This window comes from Choloepus didactylus, chromosome 18, assembly GCF_015220235.1.
Source record: "Choloepus didactylus isolate mChoDid1 chromosome 18, mChoDid1.pri, whole genome shotgun sequence".
Lineage (NCBI taxonomy): Eukaryota > Metazoa > Chordata > Mammalia > Pilosa > Megalonychidae > Choloepus > Choloepus didactylus.
Genome location: NC_051324.1, coordinates 52,545,722 through 52,572,146, shown reverse-complemented (window position 1 = coordinate 52,572,146; position 26,425 = coordinate 52,545,722). Strand labels below are relative to the sequence as shown.

The 26,425-nt window shown below is 37.9% G+C and overlaps 1 protein-coding gene across 8 annotated transcripts in view; it reads left to right on the top strand.

Annotated features, from left to right (window-relative positions):
• The window catches only part of BRCA1 (BRCA1 DNA repair associated), a 91,257-nt gene that overhangs the window by 26,753 nt on the left and 38,079 nt on the right, over positions 1-26,425 (top strand). For 4 of the 8 annotated variants that reach the window (XM_037809762.1, XM_037809760.1, XM_037809763.1 and 1 more), the window contains 8 exons: positions 10,152-10,229; positions 11,121-11,209; positions 11,792-11,931; positions 17,006-17,111; positions 18,048-18,093; positions 19,039-19,115; positions 20,617-24,036; positions 24,445-24,533. In XM_037809762.1, the coding sequence (XP_037665690.1) occupies positions 10,159-10,229; positions 11,121-11,209; positions 11,792-11,931; positions 17,006-17,111; positions 18,048-18,093; positions 19,039-19,115; positions 20,617-24,036; positions 24,445-24,533 (4,038 nt within the window). In that variant the 5' untranslated portion in view covers positions 10,152-10,158. The remainder of the gene's footprint in view (positions 1-10,151; positions 10,230-11,120; positions 11,210-11,791; positions 11,932-17,005; positions 17,112-18,047; positions 18,094-19,038; positions 19,116-20,616; positions 24,037-24,444; positions 24,534-26,425) is intronic. The other 4 variants (XM_037809764.1, XM_037809767.1, XM_037809761.1 and 1 more) reach the window with 4 other exon arrangements.

Sequence of the window (26,425 nt, the reverse complement as noted above, 5' to 3'; positions counted from 1 at the left end):
ACATAGTAATATTTAATTTTGGCATAGAGTGATGATTCAACACTTTCACATGATTCACGTAATTCTTAAAACAAGAAATACCTTAAAATATTCATACTACTTAGTGAATATGTTAAGGACCAGGTTAGATTATTTTCTAAACTAAAAACTTCCTGTGCCTAGGAAAAGGTGGAAAGTTGCTTATTCTGAGGAGCAGTGCTAACTGTCAGACTGTGAGATCATGTCTGCAATTTTTAAAAACATAGTACTTTATTGCAGCAGTCTTTTCTATTTGACTTTTTTTTAATGGCATTGAAATTTCAGATCAGCTTACTCTGAAACCTTAAGGGTCCCATATATTTTCTATACTGCAGATTTTCTGATGATATTGAAACACAACATTTAAACAGCTTTAGTAAATTCTCTTTCTAGTGCATTAAAAGTTTTCCATATCTAAAGTCATTTAATTTTAAGTACCATGAGACAAAATATTTATGTTCAGATAGAAATTTAATATTTAAAGCAAACAAAACTAAATCCAAAAATGTTGAAAAAGTTTTAAATATCAAGATTAACTTTTTCCTCTGAAACCATATATTTATAGGCACAATGTGTTCTTTATCACTTTAGAACAAATATTCAAACTTAATAGAATCATTTTAAGGTTTAAGTACTTAGCCTAACAGATTATAAATTTAGCTTCAGAATTTTGTTTTAATTCAATTTAGGTCTTATTTCAAAACACACTTAACTATTTTTTTTTAATATATCATTGCATTTTCAGTTTTAATTCTAGAGGCATTTTTTTTTTTTTGATTTTTTAAGAAATAACAACTTTATTGAAATATACTTCACATACCATATAATACAGTTCACCCACTTAAAATGTACAATTCAATGGTTTTTACTATATTCACAGGGCTGTGTGAGCATCACCGCCACAAGTTTAGAACATTTTCTTTAGCCCAAAAAGAAAGCCAGTACCCATTGCAGTCATTCCCTATTTCCCCCACAAAGCCCTCCCAGCTCTGGGCAACCAGAGTGATTTTCAAAATGTTAAGTCAGATCATCTCACTCTCGTGTTCAGGAACTTCAGGTAGTGTACCTTTTCACTCAGAGTAAAAGCCTGCAAAGGTCTGCATAATTTGACCCCACGATTCTTCCCTGACCTCATCTCTACAACCCTCACCTTGCACACTCTGTCCCCTAAACACTCTGGAAAGCTCCTGCCTCCGGGCCTTTGCACTTGCTGTTTTCTCTAGAGGCATTTTGAGCCTCATTTTTCTTTGATACTTGAAATAGAGGGAGCTAGAACACTTCATCATGTTTAATTTGCTAAACCTGCTTCAAGAGCCATAATTTTCAAGAGTTGTTTTCTAAATGAACTGAGGGATCCAGGACTTGGAAATTCTTGATCTAAACCTTATGCTGCATAAAATGAAATATCAGACATGTACATTTCATAGTATAAAATATGAAGCACTCATTTCTAAACCTTATTATCTAAGGTTTATGCAACTTTCCGACATTCAATGTGTGTTCAAGTAAAAAAAAGCATATTGGAATAATTATGGGTTGACAGAATTTTTTAAAAGTAGAAATAAGTATTTGTGTGGGGTTTTGTTTACAAATAATCAGACTCTAATATTTAAACATGCAAAATAATCTACAGTAATGTTGCACCTTTTAGCTAAAGATAAACACTTTAAGTTGTTCCATGGGTCCACTCATAGATGTGACATATGCACAAATTATTGCATTGAGAAGCTTGAAGCTATGTTGCAGACCATAGCTGCAGCTGTTATTTTCAGTCAGGAAGAATGTTGCCTGTCATGAGGGGATAAAATAATTCAGTAGTGAATGTTCTGCACCGTCCATGTGCAATTATACTTTTAAATTCCACTACACTACAAGAAGGTAAATGGACATTCCAGAATATAGATGTGATCATACAATCTTAAATGAATTATTATTAAGCCAATGATTGCTGAAAATCAGTGATGCATTTGTTATAGATACAAATGATTGTTTACAGTATGTTAGGTGGCATCATCTTAACACTAGATGGTGAATAAAGTATTCCAAATAAATTTAGATAGTAGTAAAGAATTACATGCCTTCTGTGGACATTTTATAAGTGCATTTTATATCATAATAAAGATTTTTCTTTTTGAAAAAAAAATGATTGCTGGGATTTTTTTTTAACTTTAAAAAAAATTGTAATTTTGAAATACTTTAAACTTATGGGATCATTACAAAAATAATACAAACCCCATACTGTTAACTCCAAAATACCCCTTTCCTCCCGGATCCCCAGCTCCACCAATTTTAACATTTTGCCACATTTGCTGTATCATTTTATCTCTCTGTCTGTATGTCTGCCTATATATTTATCAATTCATTTCTCAACACTTAAGTGTAGTTTGTATACATCGTGTTCCTTGAACCTAATACTGCCGCACTTAACACTGAATATTTCCCAGGAACAAGGATATTCACTTGTATAACCACCTTAAATGCAGTTTTATCAAGTTCAAGAAATTTAACTTTGATATAAAGCTTACAGTCTATAATCCAATTTTTTCATATGTCCCAAAATGTTCTTTTGAGCCTTTTCTCCTCCATTATTAGATCCTGTCCAGGAGCATGTATTGCATTTAATTGTCATTGTCTCTTTAGTTTCTTTTTTTTTTTTTTTAAAGTTGTGGAAATATATGTACAACATAAAGTTTCCCATCTCAACCACTTCCAAGCATACCATTCAGTGCAATTAATCACATTACAATGTTGCAGTACCTTCACCACCTTCTATTACTAAAACTTCCCCATCTACCCAAACAGAAACCCTACACCCACTATGCATTAACTCTCCATTCCCCCTGTGCCCCACCCCACTTCCCCTGACAACTTGTATTCTATTTTCTGTCTCTTTGAGCTTGCATGTTGTTCTGGTTTGCCATTATGCAAAATACCAGAAATGGTTTGGCTTTCATAAAAGGGGGTTTATTTGGCTACAAATTTACAATTCTACAGCCATAAAAGTATCCAAACCAAGGCATCAACAAGAGGATACGTTTACTGAAGAAAGGTTAATGGCATCTGGAAAACCTGTTTGCTGGGAAGGCACATGGCTGGCGTCTGCTGATCCTTTGCTCCTGGGTTCTGGTTTCAAAATGGCTTTCTCCAAAATGTCTCTGGTCATGTCTCTCTTAGCTTAGCATCTCCGAACGTCCTTCTGTCTGCATCTTCCAGTGTCTCCAAGCATCTCCAAAGGTCAGTGTCAGTGTCAGCTCTTAGCTTCTCTCCAAAATATTTCTTTCAGCTGCTTTTAGGGAGTTTTGTCCTCTTAGCTTCTCTGGAGCAAACTCTGGGCTATCATCTCAAAGCGTCAGCAAGTGTTTCTCCAAAAGTCTCTCTGTGCTGCTCTGTGTGAGCTCCCTTTAAAGGACTCCAGTAAACTAATCGAGACCTACCCTGAATGAATGAGGTTAAATCTCCATGGAAACATTCAATCAAGAGGTCCCACCTTAATCAAAAAGATTAATGTGTGCCCTTACAAGATTGCATTAAAGAATATGACATTTTGGGGGACATAATATATCCAAACTGGCACACGTTATCCATTATTTCTTTGTAGTTACCATGGTACTTAAGTTTAACACCCTGAATCTGTAAGAGTCTCTTTGCTTTGAGTTCAACTTAACTTCAATAATATACACAAACTATATTCCTATACCCCTACATTCCCCACCTTTATGTAGTTCTTGTCATTAATTACATGTTTGTATATTGAGCCCCAATCACTGATTTATCATTACAGTTAATGCATTTTCTTTTTAGAACTTATAGGAAGTAAAAAGTGGACTTACAAACCAAAAATACAATAGTACTGGCATCTACATTTGCCCATATTGTCCTTTCCATTTAGTCTGTAGAACTCCTTTTAGCATTTCTTGAAGGGCTGGTCTGGTAGAGATGAACTGTCTCAGCTTTTCTTTATCTGGGAATGTCTTAATCCCTGACTCATTTTTGAAAGACAGTTTTGTCGGATGCAGAATTCTTGGTTGCCAGTTTTCACATTCAGCTCTTTAAATTTGTCATCCCACTGCCTTCTTGCATCCATAGTTTCCAATGAGAAATTGACATTTAATCTTATTGAGGCTCCCTTGTACATGACACATGCTTCTCTATTGCAGCTTTCAGAATTTTCTATCTTTTGTATTTGACAGTTTGATTATAACTTGGCATGTTGTTAGGGTCTTTGGGTTTATCCTGTTTGGAGTTAGTTAAGCATCTTGGATGGATATTGTTCTAGTTTGCTAATGCTGCGGAATGCAAAACAGCAGAGATAGATTGGCTTTTATAAAAAGGGGGTTTATTTGGCTATACAGTTACAGTCTTAAGTCCATAAAGTGTCCAAGGTAACACATCAGTAATTGGGTACCTTCTCTGGAGGATGGCCAATGGCGTCTGGAAAACCTCTGTTAGCTGGGAAGGCATGTGGCTGGCGTCTGCTCCAAAGTTCTGGTTTCAAAATGGCTTTCTCCCAGGACGTTCCTCTCCAAATGCTTGCTCCTGTTCAAAACGTCACTCACAGCTGCACTGAGTTTCTTCTCTTTGAGTCAGCTCATTTATATGGCTCCACTGATCAAGGCCCACCCTGAATGGGCAGGGCCACGCCTCCGTAGGAGTATCCCACTGGAGTCACCACCCACAGCTGGGTGGGGCACATTCCAAAGAAACACTCAAAGAATTACAATCTGATCAACCCTGATAATGTCTGTCCATACAAGATTACATCAAAGATAATGGTGTTTGGGGGACATAATACATTCAAACTGGCACAGATATATTCATGTCTTTCATTAAATTTGGGAAATTTTCAGCCATCATTGCTTTGCATATTCTCTTTGCCCCTTTCTCTCTTCTTCTCCTTTTGGGATTCCCACAATGTGTATATTGATACACTTGATGGTGTCCCACAGTTTCCTTAGGCTCTGTTCACTTTTCATTCTTTCATCTTTCTGCTCATCAGACTAAATGATTTCACTTGTCTGGTTTTCATGTTCACTGATTCTTTCTTCTCCCAGCTCCAATATGCTGTTGAACCCCTCTAGGGAATTTTAAATTTCTGTTATTGTGGTCTTCAGTTCTATTTAGTTCCTTTTCATAATTTCCGTCTCTCTATTGATATTCTTTTTGAGTTCATCTGTCATTTTCCTGGCTTGCTTTAGTTCTTTGTCCATATTTTCCTTTAGCTCTTTCAGCATATTTAGGACCATGTTTCTAGAGTCTTTGTCTGGAATGTTCCAGATCTGATCCTCTTTATTGATGGTTTTTACTGCTGTAATCTTTTCCTTTCCCTGTGCTATTGCTTCCTGTTTCTTTGTATTCTTTTTTAAGCTTTTGTTAAAACTTGGACATTTTGATATTTTAGTGTGTAATCACTGGAATTTAGACTCTAAGGCATTTGTTCCTTAAGCTTGTATCCAGCTAGTGTTATGACAGGCTTTCCTTGAATGCCAGGAGCTAACAAAAAAGAAAAGAAATGAAAGAAAGAAAAAGAAGGGAAAAAAAAATAAAACCCCTTACCCAGTTTTTGCAGATTGACCTGTGCAATTGCTTTCCTTCAGAGTTTATCCATACAATGAGTTTAGAGAACAGTTCCAGACCAAAGTGTGGGGGCCTCTCTGATATTTTCTGTGCATGTGTCTTGTCTTAGGCATGCTCGTGTGGCTCTAGGAAAGTTTCCTTATGGCCCCGGGCACTTTACTGTATGTCTGGCAGCCAGCAATCCCGACTTGACTGCTCTCCCACAGCATTGACTGCTTTCCCACAGCATTCTGTCTGAGAGCTATATGATTGTTAAATTGTCCAGGGTATAGATGAGCAGAAAAATGAGTACTCTGTGAAGCCTCAAAATTAGTTTGCGGCCCTGTCATTTACTATTTTCATAGGTTTTTTCTTAAGAAGCTGAAGCCACCCTCCAAGAAGCAAATGCATTTGCTTGAAAAATTTATTGCCTAATGCTTAAGGCATACAGAGTTTCAGTTTGGAGTGACGAAATGTTTTGGTAATGGATAGTGATAATGGTAATACAACATTGTGAATGTACATAATAACACTGAATTTACACAAAAAAAGGTTAAAATGGCAAATCTTATGTTATATATATTCAACCAAAATAAAGGTTATATACATACACACATATATATATGTGTGTGTATATATATGTAATTTTTCCCTTAAGCATTGGGCTTTAGAAATCCACCAAGGCTGAAATTTGTCTCAGACCTTTTCACTGACAACATTGTGCAGAACTTATGCAGGTGTTCTGATTTCTGGTTTAAGTGGGTGCATTACATTGATTTCCCAGAGCTCTAAAGCAGAATTTATGTGGAATTTAATAGATTGTTTTTCTGAGCCATGAAAGATATGCCAATATTCTGTTGATTCATCAGTAGTCTCTTTAAGTCTTATAAAAGTTCATTTCCTCTTCTGAGTTTAGTTAATGACCTTTATGTGCCTGTTCTTTTTCTAAACTAAAGAAAGAGTGGATGGGGTCAATAATGGGGGGTAGGGGGTGGAGATAAGGGTAATGGGATGTTTTGGGTTTTCTTTTTATTTCTTTTTATGGAGTAATGAAAATATTCTAAAATTGATTGTGGTGATGAGTGCACAACTATATTATGATACTGTGAGCCACTAATTGTATACTTTGGTTGGATTGTATGACGTGTGAATAAATCTCAGTAAAATTGCATTTTTTAAAAAGTGGAACATACCTAGATTGATTTCTGCATACCTAGTTCCTGTATTGTTTTTGTAAACTGTTGTACAGGCTACTACACTAGCTTAGTTTGTAACCCTACTCGATTCTGCAGTGCTGTGTTCAGGGAATTTCCTCCCTGTTTCTGCTCTGAGATGTTGAATTGTACCATTTACTAGTATAATACATTGATGCCTCCTAAAACCATTGTACTAGAGTGCAGTTAGTATTTGCATCTTCTCAAGGAGCAGTAGCCTCTATTCTGTCTTTAAAGGGCATTCAACAATGTAGGTATCTTTTTGACATTCCCATACCCCAAACTAAAGTTATTGTTGAGTGCAACATGGTAGTTGAAGCATCTGTATAGATGAAGGACTCCTGAGTCTCTTCTGCCATATCTACCTAGATTCACCTTCTGGTAGAAAGATCATGGACTTTGTTGAAATTCCATCCTGGATCTAGTCTCACTTTCATCACTTAATTGATGAGTGATTTGGGATGAGTCTATGTGGTTTAAGAGAAGGCAATGCATGTTAAAGAACCTGGCCAGTAACAAGTCCTCTCTAAGTGACTGTTGGCCCACCATCCCCAATGACTTTGCTGCCCCTTTAATCTTTTTTTTATTTCATTCTCTTCAATGTCAGTGTCTGCTATCTTCCCCCTCCCCCAGTTACCCCTCACCAGACTATTATGACCTTTAAAATGGCAGGGATTTTATTTTGTTTTTTGTACTGAATTCCCTGCATCTGCAACAGTACCAGGCACGTAATATAAATAAACATTGGTTGAAGTAGTGAATTGCTGCTTTTAATTATTGTCACCACTACTATCTCTACTGATCTCATCCATTTTTTCTCTCTACCTCTCTTCTCTTTTGAGTCTTCTTTTGTCTTTTCCCTGTGGGGATGTTATCTTTATAGACAAGACAAGACAATGGGAACAGTATTTTCCTTTGAAAAAGAAACTGACTCAGCAGAATATAGTGCATGTGTTCTTCAAGTCTTCTTTGCAACATTTATTTATTGCTGTATGGTCTGAGACAGCCAACAAAGTTGTTCTAGATCCAGAGTCATTCGAAAGCCCAAGTTTCCTAGAAGCCTGGAGCCTTCTTCATTCCTTAGACTCTTCTATTAAACAGCTTTTCTATGCTAGGTGCTAAACCAGGCATGTGAATATGAAGACGAGTGAGTTTTTTCCCTGCCCTGACTTTTGGTGGGGTTTTTTTTTTAAAAAACAATTTTAAATTTGAAATATAATTCACATGCCATAAAATTCACCCATATAAAGTATACAATTCAGTGCTTTTTAGTATAGTCAGAGTTCTGCACCCATCACCACAATCCCTGTAGCCCTAGGCAACACTATTTTCTTTCTCAATAGATTTGCCCTTTGTGTCTGACTTCTTTCACTTATCATAATGTTTTCAAGGTTTATCCATATTGTAGCATATATCAGTACTTAATTATTTTTTATAGCTGAATAATATTTCATTGTATGGATATACCACATTTTGTTTATCTCTTTATAAGTTGATGGGCATTTGGATTGTTTCTACTTTGGGGCTTTTACAAATAATGCTGCTATGAACATTTGTATACAAGTTTTTGTGTGGACATATGTTTTCATTTCTTATGGGTAGAAAACTAGAAGTGGAGCTGCAGAGTTTCACATGATAACTTTACCTTTAGAGGAACTGCCAAACTCTTTTCCAAAGTGGCTGCACCATTTTATATTCCCACCAGTGATGAATGAGGATCCCAATGTCTCTACATCCTCTCTACAACTTTTTAATGTCCATCCTTTTTAAGATGGCCATCCTAGCGGTTGTGGTTTTGACTTCTACTTCCCTGATAGCTAATGATGTTGAACATCTTTTTATGTGCTTATTGGCCATTTGTGTATCTTCTTTGGAAAAATGTCCACTTTGTAATCAGATTGTTTGGCCTTTTTATTATTTAATTGTAAGCGTTCTTTATATATTCTGGACACAAATCCCTTATCCGATATATGACTTGCAAATATTTTCTCCCATTCTGTGGATTATCTTTTCACTTTCTTTATGGTATCATTTGCAGCACAAAAGTTGTAACTTTTGATGTACTTCAATCTATGTTTTCTTTAGCTGCTTATGTTTTTGGTGTTTGTATTTAAGAAACCATTTGTATTAGGAAGGGTTCTCTAGGGAAACAGAATCAATGAGAGATATCTATGAATATAAGATTTATAAAAGTGACTCATGCAACTGTGGGTATATGCACAAGTCCAAATTCCATAGGGCAGTCAGCAAACTGGCAACTCCAATGAAGATGTTCGATGAACTCCTCAGGAAATGAACTGGGATCGTCGACAAACATGTTCGATGAGCTCTTCAGGAAACGGACTGGCAACTTCTGCTAACTCCTCAGGAAATGCTTCACTGGGCAGCCAAAGAAGAAGTGAAGGTCCTTTATCTGTCTTGCTTAAAAGTCTTCAACTGACTGATTGGATTAAATCCAGCCAACTGCATTCTCACATTGTGGAAGACATGCCCTTCATTGAGTCATCAGTCACAGCTGCAGCCAACTGATTGATGATTTAATAAACCAGCCTGTTGGTTTATTAACCAGCCACAAATGTCCTGGCAGCAATGTTTAGGTCAGTGCTTGCTTGACCAGACAGCTGTGTGCCATCACCTGGCCAAGTTGACACATGAACCTAACCATCACACCATTGCCTTACCCAAAGTCACAAAGATTTATAGTTTTGGCTCTTACATTTAGTTCTATGATCTATTTTGAGTTAATTTTTATGTACAGTGTGAGGTAGGAGTCTAATTTCATTCTTTTGCATGTGGCTATCCAGTTATCACAGCACCGTTTGTTGATAAGACTATTCTTTTCACATTTCTCTTGGCATCCTTGTCATAAATCAATTGACCATTGACAAATTGACAATATACCAGATGTTGAATTTATTTCTAGACCTTCAACTCTATTCCGTTGATCTATGTGTTTATCCTTATGCCAATACCTCATTGTCTTGATTACTATAGTGGGTTGCTGAGCTTTTAAACTAATTATAATCATTTTATATGAATCACCATTTATGCCTGATTATGCAGCCTGAAAAATTATGAATATATCATTAAATATGCCATATTACTTTTTAATAGGTTTTATTTGATCATAACAGTAAGCCATCTTCATGTTAGTTCCGTTTTCATAGATCATTGCTTATAGAGTGTGATTTTTTTCTTATGCAGCATCTAAAAACAATTAGAAAAAGTCACAGGTTATAATAGAGCCATTACCTTTTAAATGGCTCTTAAGGACAGTTGTGAGATTATCTTTTCATGCTCTTTTCCTTTTGGGTATTCTCTACAAAAGAAAGTAATTTGAATTGTTCTTTTCTTTATAATTTATAGATTTTGTATGCTGAAACTTCTCAACCAGAGAAAAGGGCCTTCACAGTGTCCTTTGTGTAAGAATGCTATAACCAAAAGGTAAATGATTTGGATAGTGATGGGGGTTTGGAAGCAACAAAAGCAGGAAAAAGCAGAAATTCTTTAATAACATAGCCTGGATTTTCCTATCAACAATTCATCAGAGAAAAATGTATAAAAGTGTGTTTAGCAGGGTAAATTATGTCTAGTCATTTTCTTGAAAGTTTTATGGAATGTCTGCTTTATAAAGGTATTAGCAATTTATTGCCTTTTTCTGAATAATGCAGGAACTTGCTGTCTTCTGTAAAGTAGGACTGCATCACCCTGCCCCCGTTCTGTCTGCTGTTGCTGCTTTGTTTTTCTTCATTGCATTTATTTGTACCTAACTATTTATACAGACACACACACACCTAATTAGAGCAGTGACTTTGTCTCAGTCAGCACTGTATTTCCAATGTTTGGTACATAGGAGACACAAAAATATATAAAGAAATGAAAGAATCATATTTTCCTACAACTTTCCTAAACCAAAATCTGTCCTGATACGTGTTCTGTGTTTTCGAAACAATGCAGTCGTTATTTGACAGAAATCCCTGAGAAGCAGAGCTAGAAATGGAGGGTTGGGCAGAGTTCAGATGTTACGAATAGTAGTAACTTCTCTCTGTAGTGGATTTTTATCTACTATGGATTCAGAATACTATTATTTCAGGAAAGTTTTAGACTTTTGATAGAATTAAATGAATGACAAAAGATTATACAATCAATCCTGCCACACAGTTCATTCTGATGTCAGTGATGTTTTAACAACAGTATAATGTCACTAATAGCTTTGAATATAGCTTTTCTACTGTTGTTGCATCTTTACATGTCTTGCCTTTTTTTATTTCAGTGTCCTAAGAAAGTTAATAATAACTTGCTGTTAAGTGTATCTCTCAAACAATTTAATTTCAGAAGCCTACAAGAAAGTACAAGATTTAGTCAACTTGTTGAAGAGCTGTTGAAAATCATTCATGCTTTTGAACTTGACACAGGATTGCAGTGTAAGTGTTGCACAGCCCTAGAGGCTGATACTCAAGTGGCTATCCATTAAAACTCAAGAAGTTCACACAATTATTTTTCTATGAATACGTGATAAGACCTTTTGGTCTAAGTTAGTTTTAGCTCTATACTTGTAATCTATTTTTAAAATCACTCTCACTGGTCTCACTCCTTATCATTTCTAAGATCCACATTTTTCACATTTTAACATCTCTGAAATTCAGAACCTTTGAACATAATGTGTCATTGTTCAGTTTGGTGTGTTTTCTTTCTTGGTGGTACAGAAAATAATGGTGCATCTTACATCATTGGTGTCTGAGATTAGAAATAACATCAGTATGTTATTAGTAGGCAAATTTGTTAGTACTGAAGTGGAAAAAAAAGAGTAGAAATAACTTTGATGATCTGTTTGTTTCCTAAGAGTAGAATTTCCAAAGTTCATTTAAAAAAAAATTATAGGTATCCTTAATGTAGTGTCTTAACATAACAAACAGCATACTCAGAATTTCTTTTGGTTTCCTTGATTATAATTGATAAATTTTTTTCTAACTACAAAAATAATGTTTTGCCTTGTAATTCAACAGTTGCAAACAATTATAACTTTTCAAAAAAGGAAAATAACCCTCCTGAGCTGCTGAAGGAAGAAGTTTCTATCATCCAAAGTATGGGCTTCCGAAACCGTGCCAAAAGACTTCGACAGAGTGAACCTGACAATCCTTCCTTGGTAAAGCCACTTTCATTTATTCTGGTCACACCTCTTTATTGAGCTTTGTGAATTAGCAAGTATACTAGATGCACAGGAATTTATATAAAAAGTCAGTAAAGATGGTAAGTTTTGTGGTCAAACAAGTGTTCAAATCAACAGGAGTTACAGGAGTTCCTAAAAGGTCACTGTACCTGGTATGGTCAGGAGAAATCATACAGGTCCTTCCCCTTCTCTGGTGCTTTATTTCCTGTGATGCTTGTCCAAAACAGGCACAAAGTTACTGGTGTTTTTAAGCTTGCTGGTTTTTAAAATAACTATCTGTTTTGGTTTGCTAATGCTGCCTTTATGCAAAATACCAGAAATGAATTGGCTTTTATAAAGGGGATTTATTTGGCAACAGATTTACAGTTCTAAGGCCATAGAAGTGTCCAGACCAAGGCTTCAACAAGATACCTTCACTGAAGAACAGCTGATGCCATCCGGAACACCTCTGTCAGCTGGGAAGGCACATGGCTGGCATCTGCTGGTCCTTTGCTCTTGGGTTGTTTCTCTAAAATGGTGTGCCAGTTTGGATGTATTATGTCCCCCCAAATGCCATGTTCTTTATTGCAGTCTTGTAAGGGCAGACGTATTAGTGTTGATTAGGTGGGAATCCTTTGATTGAGTGTTTTTGTGGAGATGTGACTCAATCAACTGTGGGTGAAACATTTGATTAAATTATTTCCATGGAGATATGGACCCCGCCCATTCAGGGTGGGTCTTGATTTAATCACTGGAGTCCTATAAAGAGCTAAAAAACAGAAGGACCTCAGAGAAGCTGACAGTGACATTTTGGAGAAGGCTGCAGAAAACAGACTTTTGCTGATACTTTGGGGATGCTAGCCCACTGTTTGCTCCGGAGAAGCTAAGAGAGGACAAAATGCCCCAGGAGCAACGTTTTGAAGAAGGCACATGAGCTGAGAGAAAAGTTGGAACACAACCTGGGATCAGCAGATGCCAGCCATGTGCCTTTCCAGCTAACAGGTTTTTCAGACACCATTGACCTTCCTTTGGTGAAGGTATACATGTGTTGATGCCTTAATTTGGACATTTTTATGGCCTTCAGACTGCAAATTTGTAACCAAATAAACCCCCTTTATAAAAGCCAATCCATTTCTGGTATTTTGCATGATGGCAGCATTAGCAAACCAGAACAAATGGCTTTTTCCAAAATGTCTCTGGGCTTCTGTCTTCACTCCTCTCCCTCAGCTCCTGTGTGTCCTTGTTCTTTCTCCCTTAGCTTCTCTAAGCTTCTCCTCTCTTAGCTTCTCCTCTCTTAGCTTCTCTGGGGCAAACTCTGGGCTTCATCTCTTAGCTTAGCATCTCCAAACATCCTTCTGTCTGTAACTCCAAGAGTCTCTCAACATCAGTGTCTGTGTCAGCTCTTAGCTCTCTTAAATACTCCAGTGATCTAATCAAGCCCCAACTTGAATGGGTGGGGCCACACCTCCATGATATAACCCAATCAAAGGGTTCCACCCAACAGGATTGGGTTAAAAGATCTTGGCTCTTCTGGGGTCCATAACAGTTTCAAACTGGCACATTCCACCCCTGGACCCCAGAAAGACATGCTATTTCCAAATGCAAAAGTACATTAATTCCATCACAATACAGATAAGTACAAAGTCTTATTAAAATCTATTATAGGCGTGGTTTGTCCTAAAGCAAAATTCTCTGGCTATGAAACTTAGACAAGTTATCTGCTTCCAATATACAAAGGAGGGACAGTGATAGGATAAATGTTCCCATTGCCATAGGAAGAAATTGGAAGGAAAACAGAGTTCAAAGTTCCAAAACAGTTCCTAAAGCCCACAGGGCAAACTTCATTAGATTTCGAAGTCTGAGAGTCATTTATAGAATGATGTTTTATCCTTGGGGCTTGAAACAGCAATAGTCCCACCCTTTCCAAAGGCCTTGGTGGCAGCCCTCTTCTCCCCAAATGCTGGGGTGAATGCTCCAACATATGCCTGTACTGGGGAGACCACTGTGCTGGTTTGAATGTATTATGTCCCCCAGAAAAAGCCATGTTCTTTGATGCAATCTTGTGGGGCAGACATTTTGGTGGCAATTAAGTTGAAACATTTGGATTAGGTTGTTTGCATGGAAGTGTGCCCCACCCAACTGTGGGTGATAACTCTGAGATATTCCCATGGAGGCATGGCCCCACCCATTCAGGGTAGGCCTTGATCAGTGGAGCCATATAAATGGGCTTACAAACAGAAGGAACTCAGTGCAGCTGACAGTGACATTTTGAAGAGGAGCTACAGCCAAGCGGGACACTGAAGAAAGCGTAGGAGCTGCAGATGAGAGACATTTTGAAGATGGCCATTGAAAGCAGACTCTTGCTCCGGAGAAGCTAAGAGAGGACAAATCCCCAAATGCAACTAAGGGTGACATTTTGAGGAACTGCAGCCTAGAGAGGAACGTCCTGGGAGAAAGCCATTTTGAAACCAGAGCTTTGGAGCAGACAAGAGCCACGTGCCTTCTGAGCTAACAGAGGTTTTCTGGACACCACTGGCCATCCTCCAGCGAAGGTACCCGATTGCTGATCTGTTACCTTGGACACTTCATGGCCTTAAGACTGTAACTCTGTAACCAAATAAATCCCCTTTATAAAAGCCAATCCATTTCTGGTGTTTTGCATTCTGGCAGCATTAGCAAACTAGAACCACTACCTTCTTCTCGACCCCAACCTCCTCAAACATCAGGGTGGCACCCAGACTCTCTTCCATCTCTGGGGCACATGCTCAATTCCTTCAGAACAGTGGGGTGGTGGTCAGACTCTTCCCAATCTCCACCTTCTCTGAGGCCTGGCATGGCAGCACTCTTCCTGAGCATTGAGGCAGAAGTCCCACCCTCTGCCTCCAGGGCAAACTCAACCTTTCCACATGCATAAGTAGTTCTTCTCTTCTGGTCCAAGATTTCTTGGCTCCAGACCTTAGCTTCCATGGTTCTGCCTTTGAAGTCATCTTTCCTTCAATTTGTCCTTTTTCTTTCCCTGTTAGTCTAGACTGGCAGTGGTTCTGCTTATACAGAGCTCGCAGAAAATTTGTTGGCTTGGCATGCAGCATACAGGTATCAAAACCGTCGGACAGTGAAACTTCCCACAGATCCTTTCTGGATAATTGCATCTCTAATTCTAGCTTGTACTGAAATGGCTAGCTGGTTCCAGGTTTTGTTAAATCCTCATATGGGGCTATAGCCTCTGGAGTTTCACTTTCTGGAAGCCCAGAGTTTCCAGACCAGCAATTTCTGGTTTCTTTGTACCCAAGAGTTCAGTTCTCAGCTTATCTCTTTCCTCTCACATTTTACTGTAAACTGCAAGGAGAAGCCAGGCTGCATTTTCTACTTTTAGTTTGGAGTTCCCTTCAGCTAAGTATCCCAGCTCATCGCTTTCAAATTCTGCCTTCCATCTGACACCAGGACTCAATTTTGCCAAAGTCTCCACCACTTTAAGACAAAGGATCACCTTTCTTCCAGTTTGCAATGACACATTCATTATTGCTGTAAATAGAAGTAATCATCAGAAGTATCTTTATAGTCCATATTTCTACAAAGAGTCTCTTCAAAGCAATCAGGCCTTTTCTATCAAGCTCCTCATGATTCTTCCAGAATCTTCCCCTTATCCATTTAAAAAGCCATTCCAACATGTTTGGTATTTGAAGACTCAGCAGCACCCCACTTCTGTGGTACCAAAATCTGTTCTGGTTTGCTAATGCTGCTGTAATGTAAAATACCAGAAATGATTGGCTTTTATAAAGGGGATTTATTTGGGTACAAATTTAAAGTTCTAAGTACGTAAGAGTGTTCAAACTAAGGCATCAACAAAATGATACCTTCACTGAAGAATGGCCGGCGGCATCTGGAACACCTCTGTCAGCTGGGAAGGCACGTGGCTGGTGTTTGCTGGTCCTTTGCTCCAGGTTGTGTTTCAAGATGGCCTTCTCCAAAATGTCTCTCTCTCAGCTTCTGTGTGTCCTTACTTCTTTCTCCCAGGGCATTCCTCTCTAAGCATCTGGAGGTCCTCTCTTATCTTCTCTAGGGCAAACTCCAGACTTATCTCTTAGCTTAGCATCTCCGAACATCCTTCTGTCCGTATCTCCAAACGTCTTCATGCAGCAGCTCCCAAGAGTCAGTGTCAGCACCTGTGTTGGCTCCTGGCTCTCCAGTGAACTAATCAAGACCCACCCTGAATGGGTGGGGTCCTCACCTCCATGGAAATAATTCAATCAGAGTTCTACCCTAATCAACAGACTAATCAGTCTGCCTGCACAAGATTGCATCAAAGAACATTGCTTTTCTGGGGGACACAATATATCCAGACTGGGACACTATCTTATGGCAATTCTCCAGGCATGAGGAAGTTTTTTTAATTTTCTTTTTTCTGAAAAGTTGTCTGAAAACAAAATCAGTTTTTAACATTTAAAAATTACTCCACCTTTAAGGGTAGAATTGTCAAAGAGAATACAGTGATTTGCTCTGTTGTTACTCATTTGTGAATGAAAAATGGAGGTCTTAAAGTAATAGCTCTTGGTACCAGCATTCATTCTTCAGTGGATCCAGAAGGGCTAAAAGGAAGAAGGAAAGCTTCATCAAAGGAATGCTGAGTTTTTAAATATTCTTTCCCTTATTAAATGTTCTTAGGAATGCTGGATTTTTGTTGTCTTTGTTTACCTTTTTTTAAAATTTATTTTATCTTACTTGCCAATCCTGTGATTAGAAATGTATGACAAATGCATCATTCCCTTTCTATAATATAATATAAAGTATTAGCTTCAAAATATGCTTTTCTTATACTTAAAAAAATTACACAAATAATACATATTAAGTTTAGAATATATAAAACAACAGTGAAAGGAAAAACCATCCAAATCATACATAACCCAGGCATTTTGGTATGTAATTTGCTGGGTGTTTTTCCCAAGTATCATATAAATTTTAGCTAATTGATCATGGCCAATTTGTTTCATCCATGGCCTCAAGTTTCTCTTCAGAAAAAAAAAAGCAAACTGGCCAACAATCAGTTGACCATTTTTTTTACTGTATTGCTTAGCAGGAAACCAGTCTTAGTGTCCAGCTTTCTAACCTTGGAATTGTGAGATCTCTGAGGACAAAGCAGCAGATACAACTTCAAAGTAAATCTGTCTACATTGAATTGGGTAAGAGACTCAGACTTTGTAAGTTTAGAATAATAGTTGCTGGATTAAGTTATGGTTTTATCAGACCTTTGTCATAATTTATAAATGTGGCGGGGAGCTTTGGAAAGTGAAAATAAAATAGTTTTATTAGCTGTATGGTAAGTTTTAAATAATATGAAAAATTCAGGTTGCTACCTTGAAGAACCTCACTTTATAAAGGGAGCAAAAGACAGGATGTCTGATAAGTCTGTGTAAATATACTTTGAAAAATGGAGAGCAGTGATAAGAAAGGACATGATAGGTTGCTACAGCATTTGGAGGAATCAGATAAATGGTACTAGACTACAAAACCTTTTTAGAAGAGCTGAGCTCAGAGTTCAAAAAGGTTTCTCTGATTGCCTTATCTTTTAGAACATATTTTTAATTGCCAACAGTGGCCCTCCTTTGGGCTTCCAAGCACCACCTTATGTTTACGTTAGTGCTTAATGGGTTTTATTGAAATTACCTGTATTACTTTCTCCCCCCATAAGATTGAGAGTTTCTGGACAGCAGGTATGTGTCGTAAACATGATCAAAATAATTAGAATGACTAATGTTTAGGAGGACTTACTATATTCCAGGTGCTATTGTGCTTTACTTGTATAATTCATTTAGATGCATGACAAACCTCTAAGGCTAGTTACTATTATTATAATCATTTTACAGATGAGAAAGTTGAGGCATGGGGCAGTTAAGAAATCTTGCCAATGTAGTAATGCTAGTAAAGTGGTAGAGCCAGGATTCAAACTTACCAAGTCTGGCTTTAGTACCTGTGCTTTTAACCACTTCTCTGCATTGCCTGACATGTCTGTCTTGTGCTAAGTAAATATTTTTTGAACGAGTATCTGTTTTGCAACAAGTACATTTTTTAATTTAACTCTTTACTGATGGGGGTCTATATTTGGGGTTATTTTTTAGGATCTGATTCTTCTGAAGATACAGTCAACAAGGCAAGTTATTGCAGGTGAGTCAAAGACAACCTTTGTCTAGGAAGCTGGTATTTTCATATTAAGTTAATGTTAAGGATTGGTGTTTCTATAGATTAGAATCATGGTGCTGGAAGAGACCTTAGAAATAATTTGGTGTAATCACCTCATTTTATAACTGAGGAAATATCCTTTTTGCTTATTTGCCTTATTAGTAATGTCAAAAGGAAATTTAAGAAACAGAACTTTTCACAGACTTTCTTCTGACTGATGATTGTTCTATAGCTTGGTTCTTCATATACAGTAGTATTGACAGCAGTAATTGTAGCGGTGAGAATTTTAGAGTACTCCAATTTGAATTCTTTGTATCTTCTGCTTCTTAGTTCCACCTATCCCTGTTTCTTTAGGAATTATTGTTTGACCCTGTCTAAGGTCTGTGATAGCTTGTCTAAATTATGATGTTGTCATTACCAATCAGTTTTTGTCTGCAAATGACTTTTTTCTAATCTCACAATTGGGAGAAATTGTTTTTTTAACCTGAAAAAAAGCACAGATGGCAGTGTAGCAAGGTGGCGGTCTTTGCCTTCTGTTGGGATGTCTGCATGGTTTATTCTCATTCTCACAGGCCTTATTTCCTCCTGTGCTTCCTTTGCTTATTTATCTTTGCTCTTGCTTTCTCATTTAGGTACACTTTTAAGATTTTTTTTTAACTCACTTTTGGCTATCATTTAAATTTTGGCTCTCATTTGCATATCCATGAAGAACTGTTTTACATGAGTACTCTTGAGTTTTGTGTCTTCAGTCGTTGACTGTTCCATCCTAATTAGAAGTTACTAAAGGAGAGTACAGATTTCAAAAAGTGAGTCAGATTCATCAGCTTACTGCAGCCCTCCCTGGAGAAGCTAAAATATTTTATCTTGCTCATTTGACAGTCCATTAAGGATATAACTACTCTTTCTCATTAGGGCTTCTTTTTCCTATAGTGTGAGAGACCAAGAATTGTTACAAATCACCCCTCAAGAAGCCAGAGTTGAAGTCAGTTTGGATGCTGCGAAAAAGGGTAATGGCAAATCTTCCCAACCTGACAGACACTGAAGAAAGAGTGGGTAGACACAATACTGTCATTTCTGAAGACCCTTTGGGACATTTATAATTCACAGTATCCCGTGGCAGAATCAGAATATCATTCTTTGTTGGATGTCATCGTGTAGCCTGATATATTTCAGTGGTACTAGACTGATGTGATTATACGAGTACCCTATGAAACTGCTTGTTGCCCTTCACTTTGTAGTTGTTGTTGTTTCCCTTTACTTTTTTTTTTTTTAATCTTCATTTTGTTGAGATATATTCACATACCATGCAGTCATACAAAACAAATAGTACATTTGATTGTTCACAGTACCATTACATAGTTGTACATTCATCACCTAAATCAATCCCTGACACCTTCATTAGCACACACACAAAAATAATAAGAATAATAATTAAAGTGAAAAAGAGCAGTTGAAGTAAAAAAGAACACTGGGTACCTTTGTATGTTTGTTTGTTTCCTTCCCCTATTTTTCTACTCATCCATCCATAAACTAGACAAAATGGAGTGTGGTCCTTATGGTTTTCCCAATCCCATTGTCACCCCTCATAAGCTACATTTTTATACAATTGTCTTCGAGATTCATGGGTTCTGGGTTGTAGTTTGATAGTTTCAGGTATCCACCAGCTACCCCAATTCTTTAGAACCTAAAGAGGGTTGTCTAAATTGTGCGTAAGAGTGCCCACCAGAGTGACCTCTCGGCTCCTTTTGGAATCTCTCTGCCACTGAAGCTTATTTCATTTCCTTTCACATCCCCCTTTTGGTCAAGAAGATGTTCTCCGTCCCACGATGCCAGCTCTACATTCCTCCCCAGGAGTCATTCCACGTTGCCAGGGAGATTCACTCCCCTGGGTGTCTGATCCCACATAGAGGGGAGGGCAGTGATTGCACCTTTCAAGTTGGCTTAGCTAGAGAGAGAGGGCCACATCTGAGCAACAAAGAGGCATTTGGGAGGAGGCTCTTAGGCACAATTATAGGGAGGCCTAGCCTCTCCTTTGCAGCAACCGTCTTCCTAAGGGTAAAACCTACGGTAGAGGGCTCAACCCATTAAACCACCAGTTCCCTATGTCTGTTGTTTCCCTTTACTTTTAATTGATGTATTTGTATTTTATCTTTTGACTACTGGTTTTTAAATATAGGGGGTATAAGTCTGAAGATAGAGCACTGTGTATCTGATATCCAAACAGTCTGCTATTAATTCACTCAGAGTTTAGAGAAATAGGAGGTGCGGTTTATGAGTAGGGAATATTCTGAAAATAAATTTTAATTATCTTGAATAGAAATGAGAATCTAAATAAATAGTTAGATGAAAGAGTATAAGGTATGTCTTCAGTATGTTTGGTAGTTTATGAGGCTCACTTCTTTAAAAATAGCCAGTTGCTTGCTTTTCATCCCCTAAGTTATATTAAATATATATCTTTTTTGGAATAATTCAGTTTGTAAGCACCTTGTTGTTTTTGTATATTTTCAGCTGCTTGTGAGTTTCCCGAGAAGGACTTAACAAACATTGAGCATCATCAATCCAGTAAAAAAGATTTGAACACCATTGAGAAGCATGCAACTGAGAGGCATCCAGAAAAGTATCAGGGTATTTCTGTTTCAAACTTGCATGTGGAGCCATGTGGCACGTATACTCATGCCAGCTCATTACAGCATGAGAACAGCAGTTTATTACTCACTAAAGACAAAATGAATGTAGAAAAGGCTGAATTCTGTAATAAAAGCAAACAGCCTGGCTTAGCAAGGAGCCAACAGAACAGATGGGCTGAAAGTAAGGAAATGTGTAATGATAGGCAGACTCCCAGCACAGAGAAAAAGGTAGATGTGGATACTGATCCCCTGTATGGGCGAAAAGAACTGAATAAGCAGAAACCTCCATGCTTTGAGAGTCCTCAAAATACCCAAGATATTCCTTGGATAACACTGAATAGTAGCATTCAGAAAGTTAATGAGTGGTTTTCCAGAAGTGATGACATACTAACTTCTGATGACTCACACAATGGGGGGTCTGAATCAAATGCAGAAGTAGTTGGTGCATTGAAAGTTCCAAATGAAGTAGATGGATATTCTGGTTCTTCAGAGAAGATAGACTTAATAGCCCGTGATCCTCACAATGCTTTAATATTTGCAGGTGAAAGAGTCCAATCCAAACCAACAGAGACTAACATTGAAGATAAAATATTTGGGAAAACCTATCACAGGAAGGCAAGCCTCCCTAACTTGAGCCACATAGCTGAAAATCTTTTTATAGGAGCCATTGCTACAGAACCTAAGATAACACAAGAGCGCCTCCTGACAAAGAAAATAAAGCATAAAAGGAGGACTACATCAGGCCTTCATCCTGAGGATTTTATCAAGAAAGTAGATTTGACAGTTGTTCAAAAGATGCCTGAAAAGATAAATCAGGGAACTGACCAAATGGAGCAGAAGAACAGTCAAGTGATAAATATTGCTAATAGTGGTCATGAGAATGAAACAAAAGACGATTATGTTCAGAAAGAGAAAAATGCTAACCCAACAGAATCATTGGAAAAAGAATCTGCTTTCAAAACTAACGGTGAACCCATAAGCAGCATTATAAGCAATATGGAACTAGAATTAAGTATCTACAATTCAAAAGCATCTAAGAAGAATAGGCTGAAGAGGATGTCCTCTACCAGGCATATTCATGCACTTGAACTAGTAGCCAATAGAAATCCAAGCCAACCTAATCATAATGAACTACAAATTGATAGTTGTTCTAGCAGTAAAGAGGTAAAGAAAAAAAATTCTGACCAAAAGCCAATAAGGCACAGCAGAATGCTTCAACTCCTGAAAGATAAAGAAACTCCAACTGGAACCAAGAAGAGTAACAAGCGAAATGAACAAATAAGTAAAAGGCATTCCAGTGATGCTTTCCCAGAACTAAATTTAACAAACGTAACTGGTTTTCTTACTAAATGTTCAAGTTCTGATAAACTTCAAGAATTTGTCAATTCTAGCCTACAAGGAGAAGTAGCAGAGAACCTAGAAACATTTCAAGTGTCTGATAGTACCAGAGACGCCGGAGGTCTGATGTTAAGTGGAGGAAAGGGTTTGCAAACTGAAAGATCTAGATCTCTAGAGAGTACCAGTATTTCAATGATACCTGATACTGATTATGACACTCAAGACAGTATCTCCTTGCTGGGAGCTGACACCCTAGGGAAAGCAAAAGCAGCACCAAATCAACATGTAAGTCAGTATGCAGCAATTGGAAATGCCACTGAACTTTTCCATGGTTGTTCTAAAGATACTAGAAATGACACTGAGAATTTTAAGGATCCGTTGAGACGTGAAGCTAACCACACACAGGAGACAATTGTAGAAATGGAAGAGGGTGAACTTGATACTCAGTATTTACAGAATACATTCAAGATTTCAAAGCGTCAGTCATTTGCTCTGTTTTCAAATCCAGAAAAGGAATGTGCAACAGTCTCTGCCGACTCCAGGTGCTTAGGAAAACAAAGTCCAAAAGTCACTTTTGACTGTAGACAAAAAGAAGATCAGGAGAAGAAAGAGTCTAAAATCAAACATGTGCAGGCAGTTCATACAACTGCAGGTTTTCCTGTAGTTTGTCAGAAAGATAAGCCAGTTGATTATGCCAAATGTAGCATTCAAGGAGTCTCTAAGCTTTGTCAGTCATTTCAGTTCAGAGGCAATGAATCTGAACTCATTACTGCAGATGAACATGGAATTTCACAAAATCCAGATCAGATGCCATCACTTTCTCCTATCAAGTCATCTGTTAAAACTAAATATAAGAAAAACCTGTCAAAGGAAAGATTTGAGGAACATACAATATCACTTGAAAGAGCAGTGGGAAAGGAGCGCATCATTCAAAGGACAGTGAGCCCAATTAGCCAAAATAACATTAGAGAAAGTGATTTTAAAGAAGCCAGCTCAAGCAGTATTAATGAAGTCGGTTCCAGTGTTAATGAAGTAGGTTCCAGTGGTGAGAACATTCAAGCAGAGCTTGGTAGAAACAGAGGACCTAAATTAAGTGCTATGCTCAGATTAGGTCTTATGCAACCTGAAGTCTATGATCAAAGTCTTTCTATAACTAATTGTAAGCATCCTGAAATTAAAAAGCAAGGAGAAAATGAAGAAGTAGTTCAGGCTGTTAAAACAGATTTCTCTCCATGTCTAATTTCAGATAACCTAGAAGTACCTATGGGAAGTAGTCATGCATCTCAGATTTGTTCTGAGACACCTGATGATCTGTTAGATGATGATGAAATAAAGGAAAATAACAGCTTTGCTGAAAGTGGCATTAAGGAAAGATCTGCTGTTTTTAGCAAAAGTGTCCAGAGAAGAGAGTTCAGAAGGAGCCCGAGCCCGTTAGCCCAAACAAGTTTGACTCTGGGTCACCAAAGACGGGCCAGGAAATTAGATTCCTCAGAAGAGGATGTATCTAGTGAGGATGAAGAACTTCCCTGCTTCCAACACTTATTATTTGGTAAAGTAACCAATATGTCTTCTCAATCTACCAGACATGGCACTGTTGCCACAGAGTGTCTATCTAAGATAACAGAGGAGAAACTAGTATCATTGAAGAATAGCATAAATGACTGCAGTAACCAGGTATCATTGCGAAAGGCATCCCAGGAACATCACCTTAATGAGGAAGCGAGATGTTCTAGTAGCTTGTTTTCTTCACAGTGCAGTGCATTGGAAGACTTGACTGCAAATCCAAGCACCCAGGATCCTTTCTTGATGTTTGATCCTCCTTCCGAACAAGTGAGACATCATTTTGAAAACCAGGAAGTTGTTCTGAGTGATAAGGAGGAATTGGTTTCAGATGATCAAGAAAGGGAAACTGGCCTGGAAGAGGATAATCACCAGGAAGACCAGAGTGTGGATTCAAACTTAGGTATTGGAACCAGGTTTTTGTGTTTGCTTGGTCTATTTTATATAAATGAGCTAAATGTTTATGCCTTTTGGGGAGCACATTTTATGAGTTTCCAAGTACAATTAGAATAACTGCTTCTTAAACTTGAAACATGTTCCTCCTAAGGTGATTTTCTTTAAAAGTCAAAAGTCCTTCACATAGCTCGAAGGTCTTCTCTATTTGAATGAGATTTAATTCTCTAATTTTCAATAGGCTTGCTTCTGGTTTTCACTGTTTTGACTTCTGAGAGGACAATGGGTGTCCCAAAGTGAGAATAGTCATTTTGCATAACATGAAAATAAAATATATCCTGCCAGCAGGCAGAAAGAAATTTAACAAGTTGAATAGTTTGCTGTTTTTACATCTGAACCTATTTTATTATCATTTAAGGTGAAGCAGCATCAGGGTATGAGAGTGAAACAAGCCTCTCTGAAGACTTTTCAGGGCTGTCTTCTCAGAGTGATATCTTAACAACTCAGGTAAAAAGCATGTGTGGATATGTGTGTGCAGTGGGAGCCCACTGGGTTCTCTTCCTATTAGAATGTACCTAGCTTTTTGATGTTTTGTGATTTTTTTTCTTTCTTTTTTTAATCTATTAGTTTGTTCTTTAGTGCCTGTAAGTTAACTTTTTCCTTTAAAAAAGAAAGAACACAATTTTACTTCCCGTACCTAGTTGTCAAGACCAGTGATTTGGTTACTTATGAAGGGACTAACGGCTTTATTGTATCTACAGAATTAGTTCATGTGAATGTTTCAGGACCCAAGGCAGTATAGTCTCTTAGAAAAAGCCTTCTTTAACACATTTAAAAATTAACATCTTCCTCACAGAACCTGGCTCTGTCTCCCAATTTTTTGTATTGCAGCAGTGTTAGCAAAATTTTCCAAGTTCTCATATTCAAAAATTGGGATTCATCTCAACTTATTTTTCACATGTCTATCTTCCACTAGATTGTTAGCCCTTGTGCTATCTCATCATTATCTTTGTATTCCTAGCCACAAGGTCCTACACAGAGTAGGTACAGTGATTCCTAGTAATATTGGTGAGGGTTCTGTACCTGGCTGCGTTATCCTAAGCAATTTGCTTACCTTCTCTGAACTGTAACATGCACATTCTTAAAATGAAAATACCTGGCACCCCTTGAGTCATCCTACCATGGCTTCTCTGCCAGTTTAGATATATTATATCCCCTCCAAAGCCATTTTCTGTAATGCAATCTTGTGGGGACAGATGTATTATTATTGATTAGGTTGGAATTTTTTGAATGAGTGTTTCCATGGAGATGTGACTCAATCAATGGGCAAAAACCTGTTTGATTAAATTATTTCCATGGAGATATGGACTCTGCCCATTCAAGGTGGGTCTTGATTTAATCACTGGAGTCCTATAAAAGAGCTTACAAACAGAAGAACACAGAGCAGCTGAGAGGGACATTTTGGAGAGAAGCCAAGAGCTGACATTGACAGTGATACTTAGAGATGCTTGGAGACATTTGGAGATGCCAGCCCAGAGTTTGCTTCGGAGAAGCTAAGAGAGGACCCTGACACTTAGATGCACAGGAGCTGAAGAAGCAAAGAGAGACCCAGGGACATTTTGGAGAAAGCCATTTTGAAACGCAACCTGGAAACAAAGGAACAGCAGATGCTAACCCCATGCCTTCGCAGCTGACAGAGGTGTTCCAGATGCCATTGGCCATTCTTCAGTGAAAGCATCATCATGTTGATGCCTTAGTTTGGACACTTTTATGGCCTCAGAACTGTAAATTTATAATTTAATAAATCCCCTTTATAAAAGCCAATCCATTTCTGATATTTTGCTAATGGCAGCATTAGCAAACAAACAGCTTCCTTTTCTCACCTCAGCCTTTTTACTACTAGAAAGTGAATGATGTTTTTTTCCTCAACTTTCTGCAGTGCCAGATTAGATGAAACTGAGAAAGCCCTGATATTCTTATAAAGTTATACATGTGCATCTTAGAAAATTTTAAAAATATAGATAACAAAAATCATCCAAAAGGAATGGTTCAGAAATTTTTAGCATATCCATACAATGGAATATTTAAAAGATTGAGGATGTTGGACTTCCTCACCTGGATTGTTGCTAATGTTCTCAAAAACATTGGGGACTGACGGCTTGATGTGCTGAGCCCTCTGTCTTGGGGCTGGCCCCTATGAAGCTGGTTGCTGCAAGGAGAGGCTAAACCTGCTTATAATTGTGCTGAAGAGTCTCCCCCGAGTGCCTCTTTGTTGCTCAGACGTGGCCCTCTCTCTCTAACTAAGTCACCTTGGCAGGTGATCTCGCTGCCCTTACCCCTACATGGGACCTGACTCCCAGGGGTGTAAATCTCCCTGGCAACACAGGCTATGACTTCCG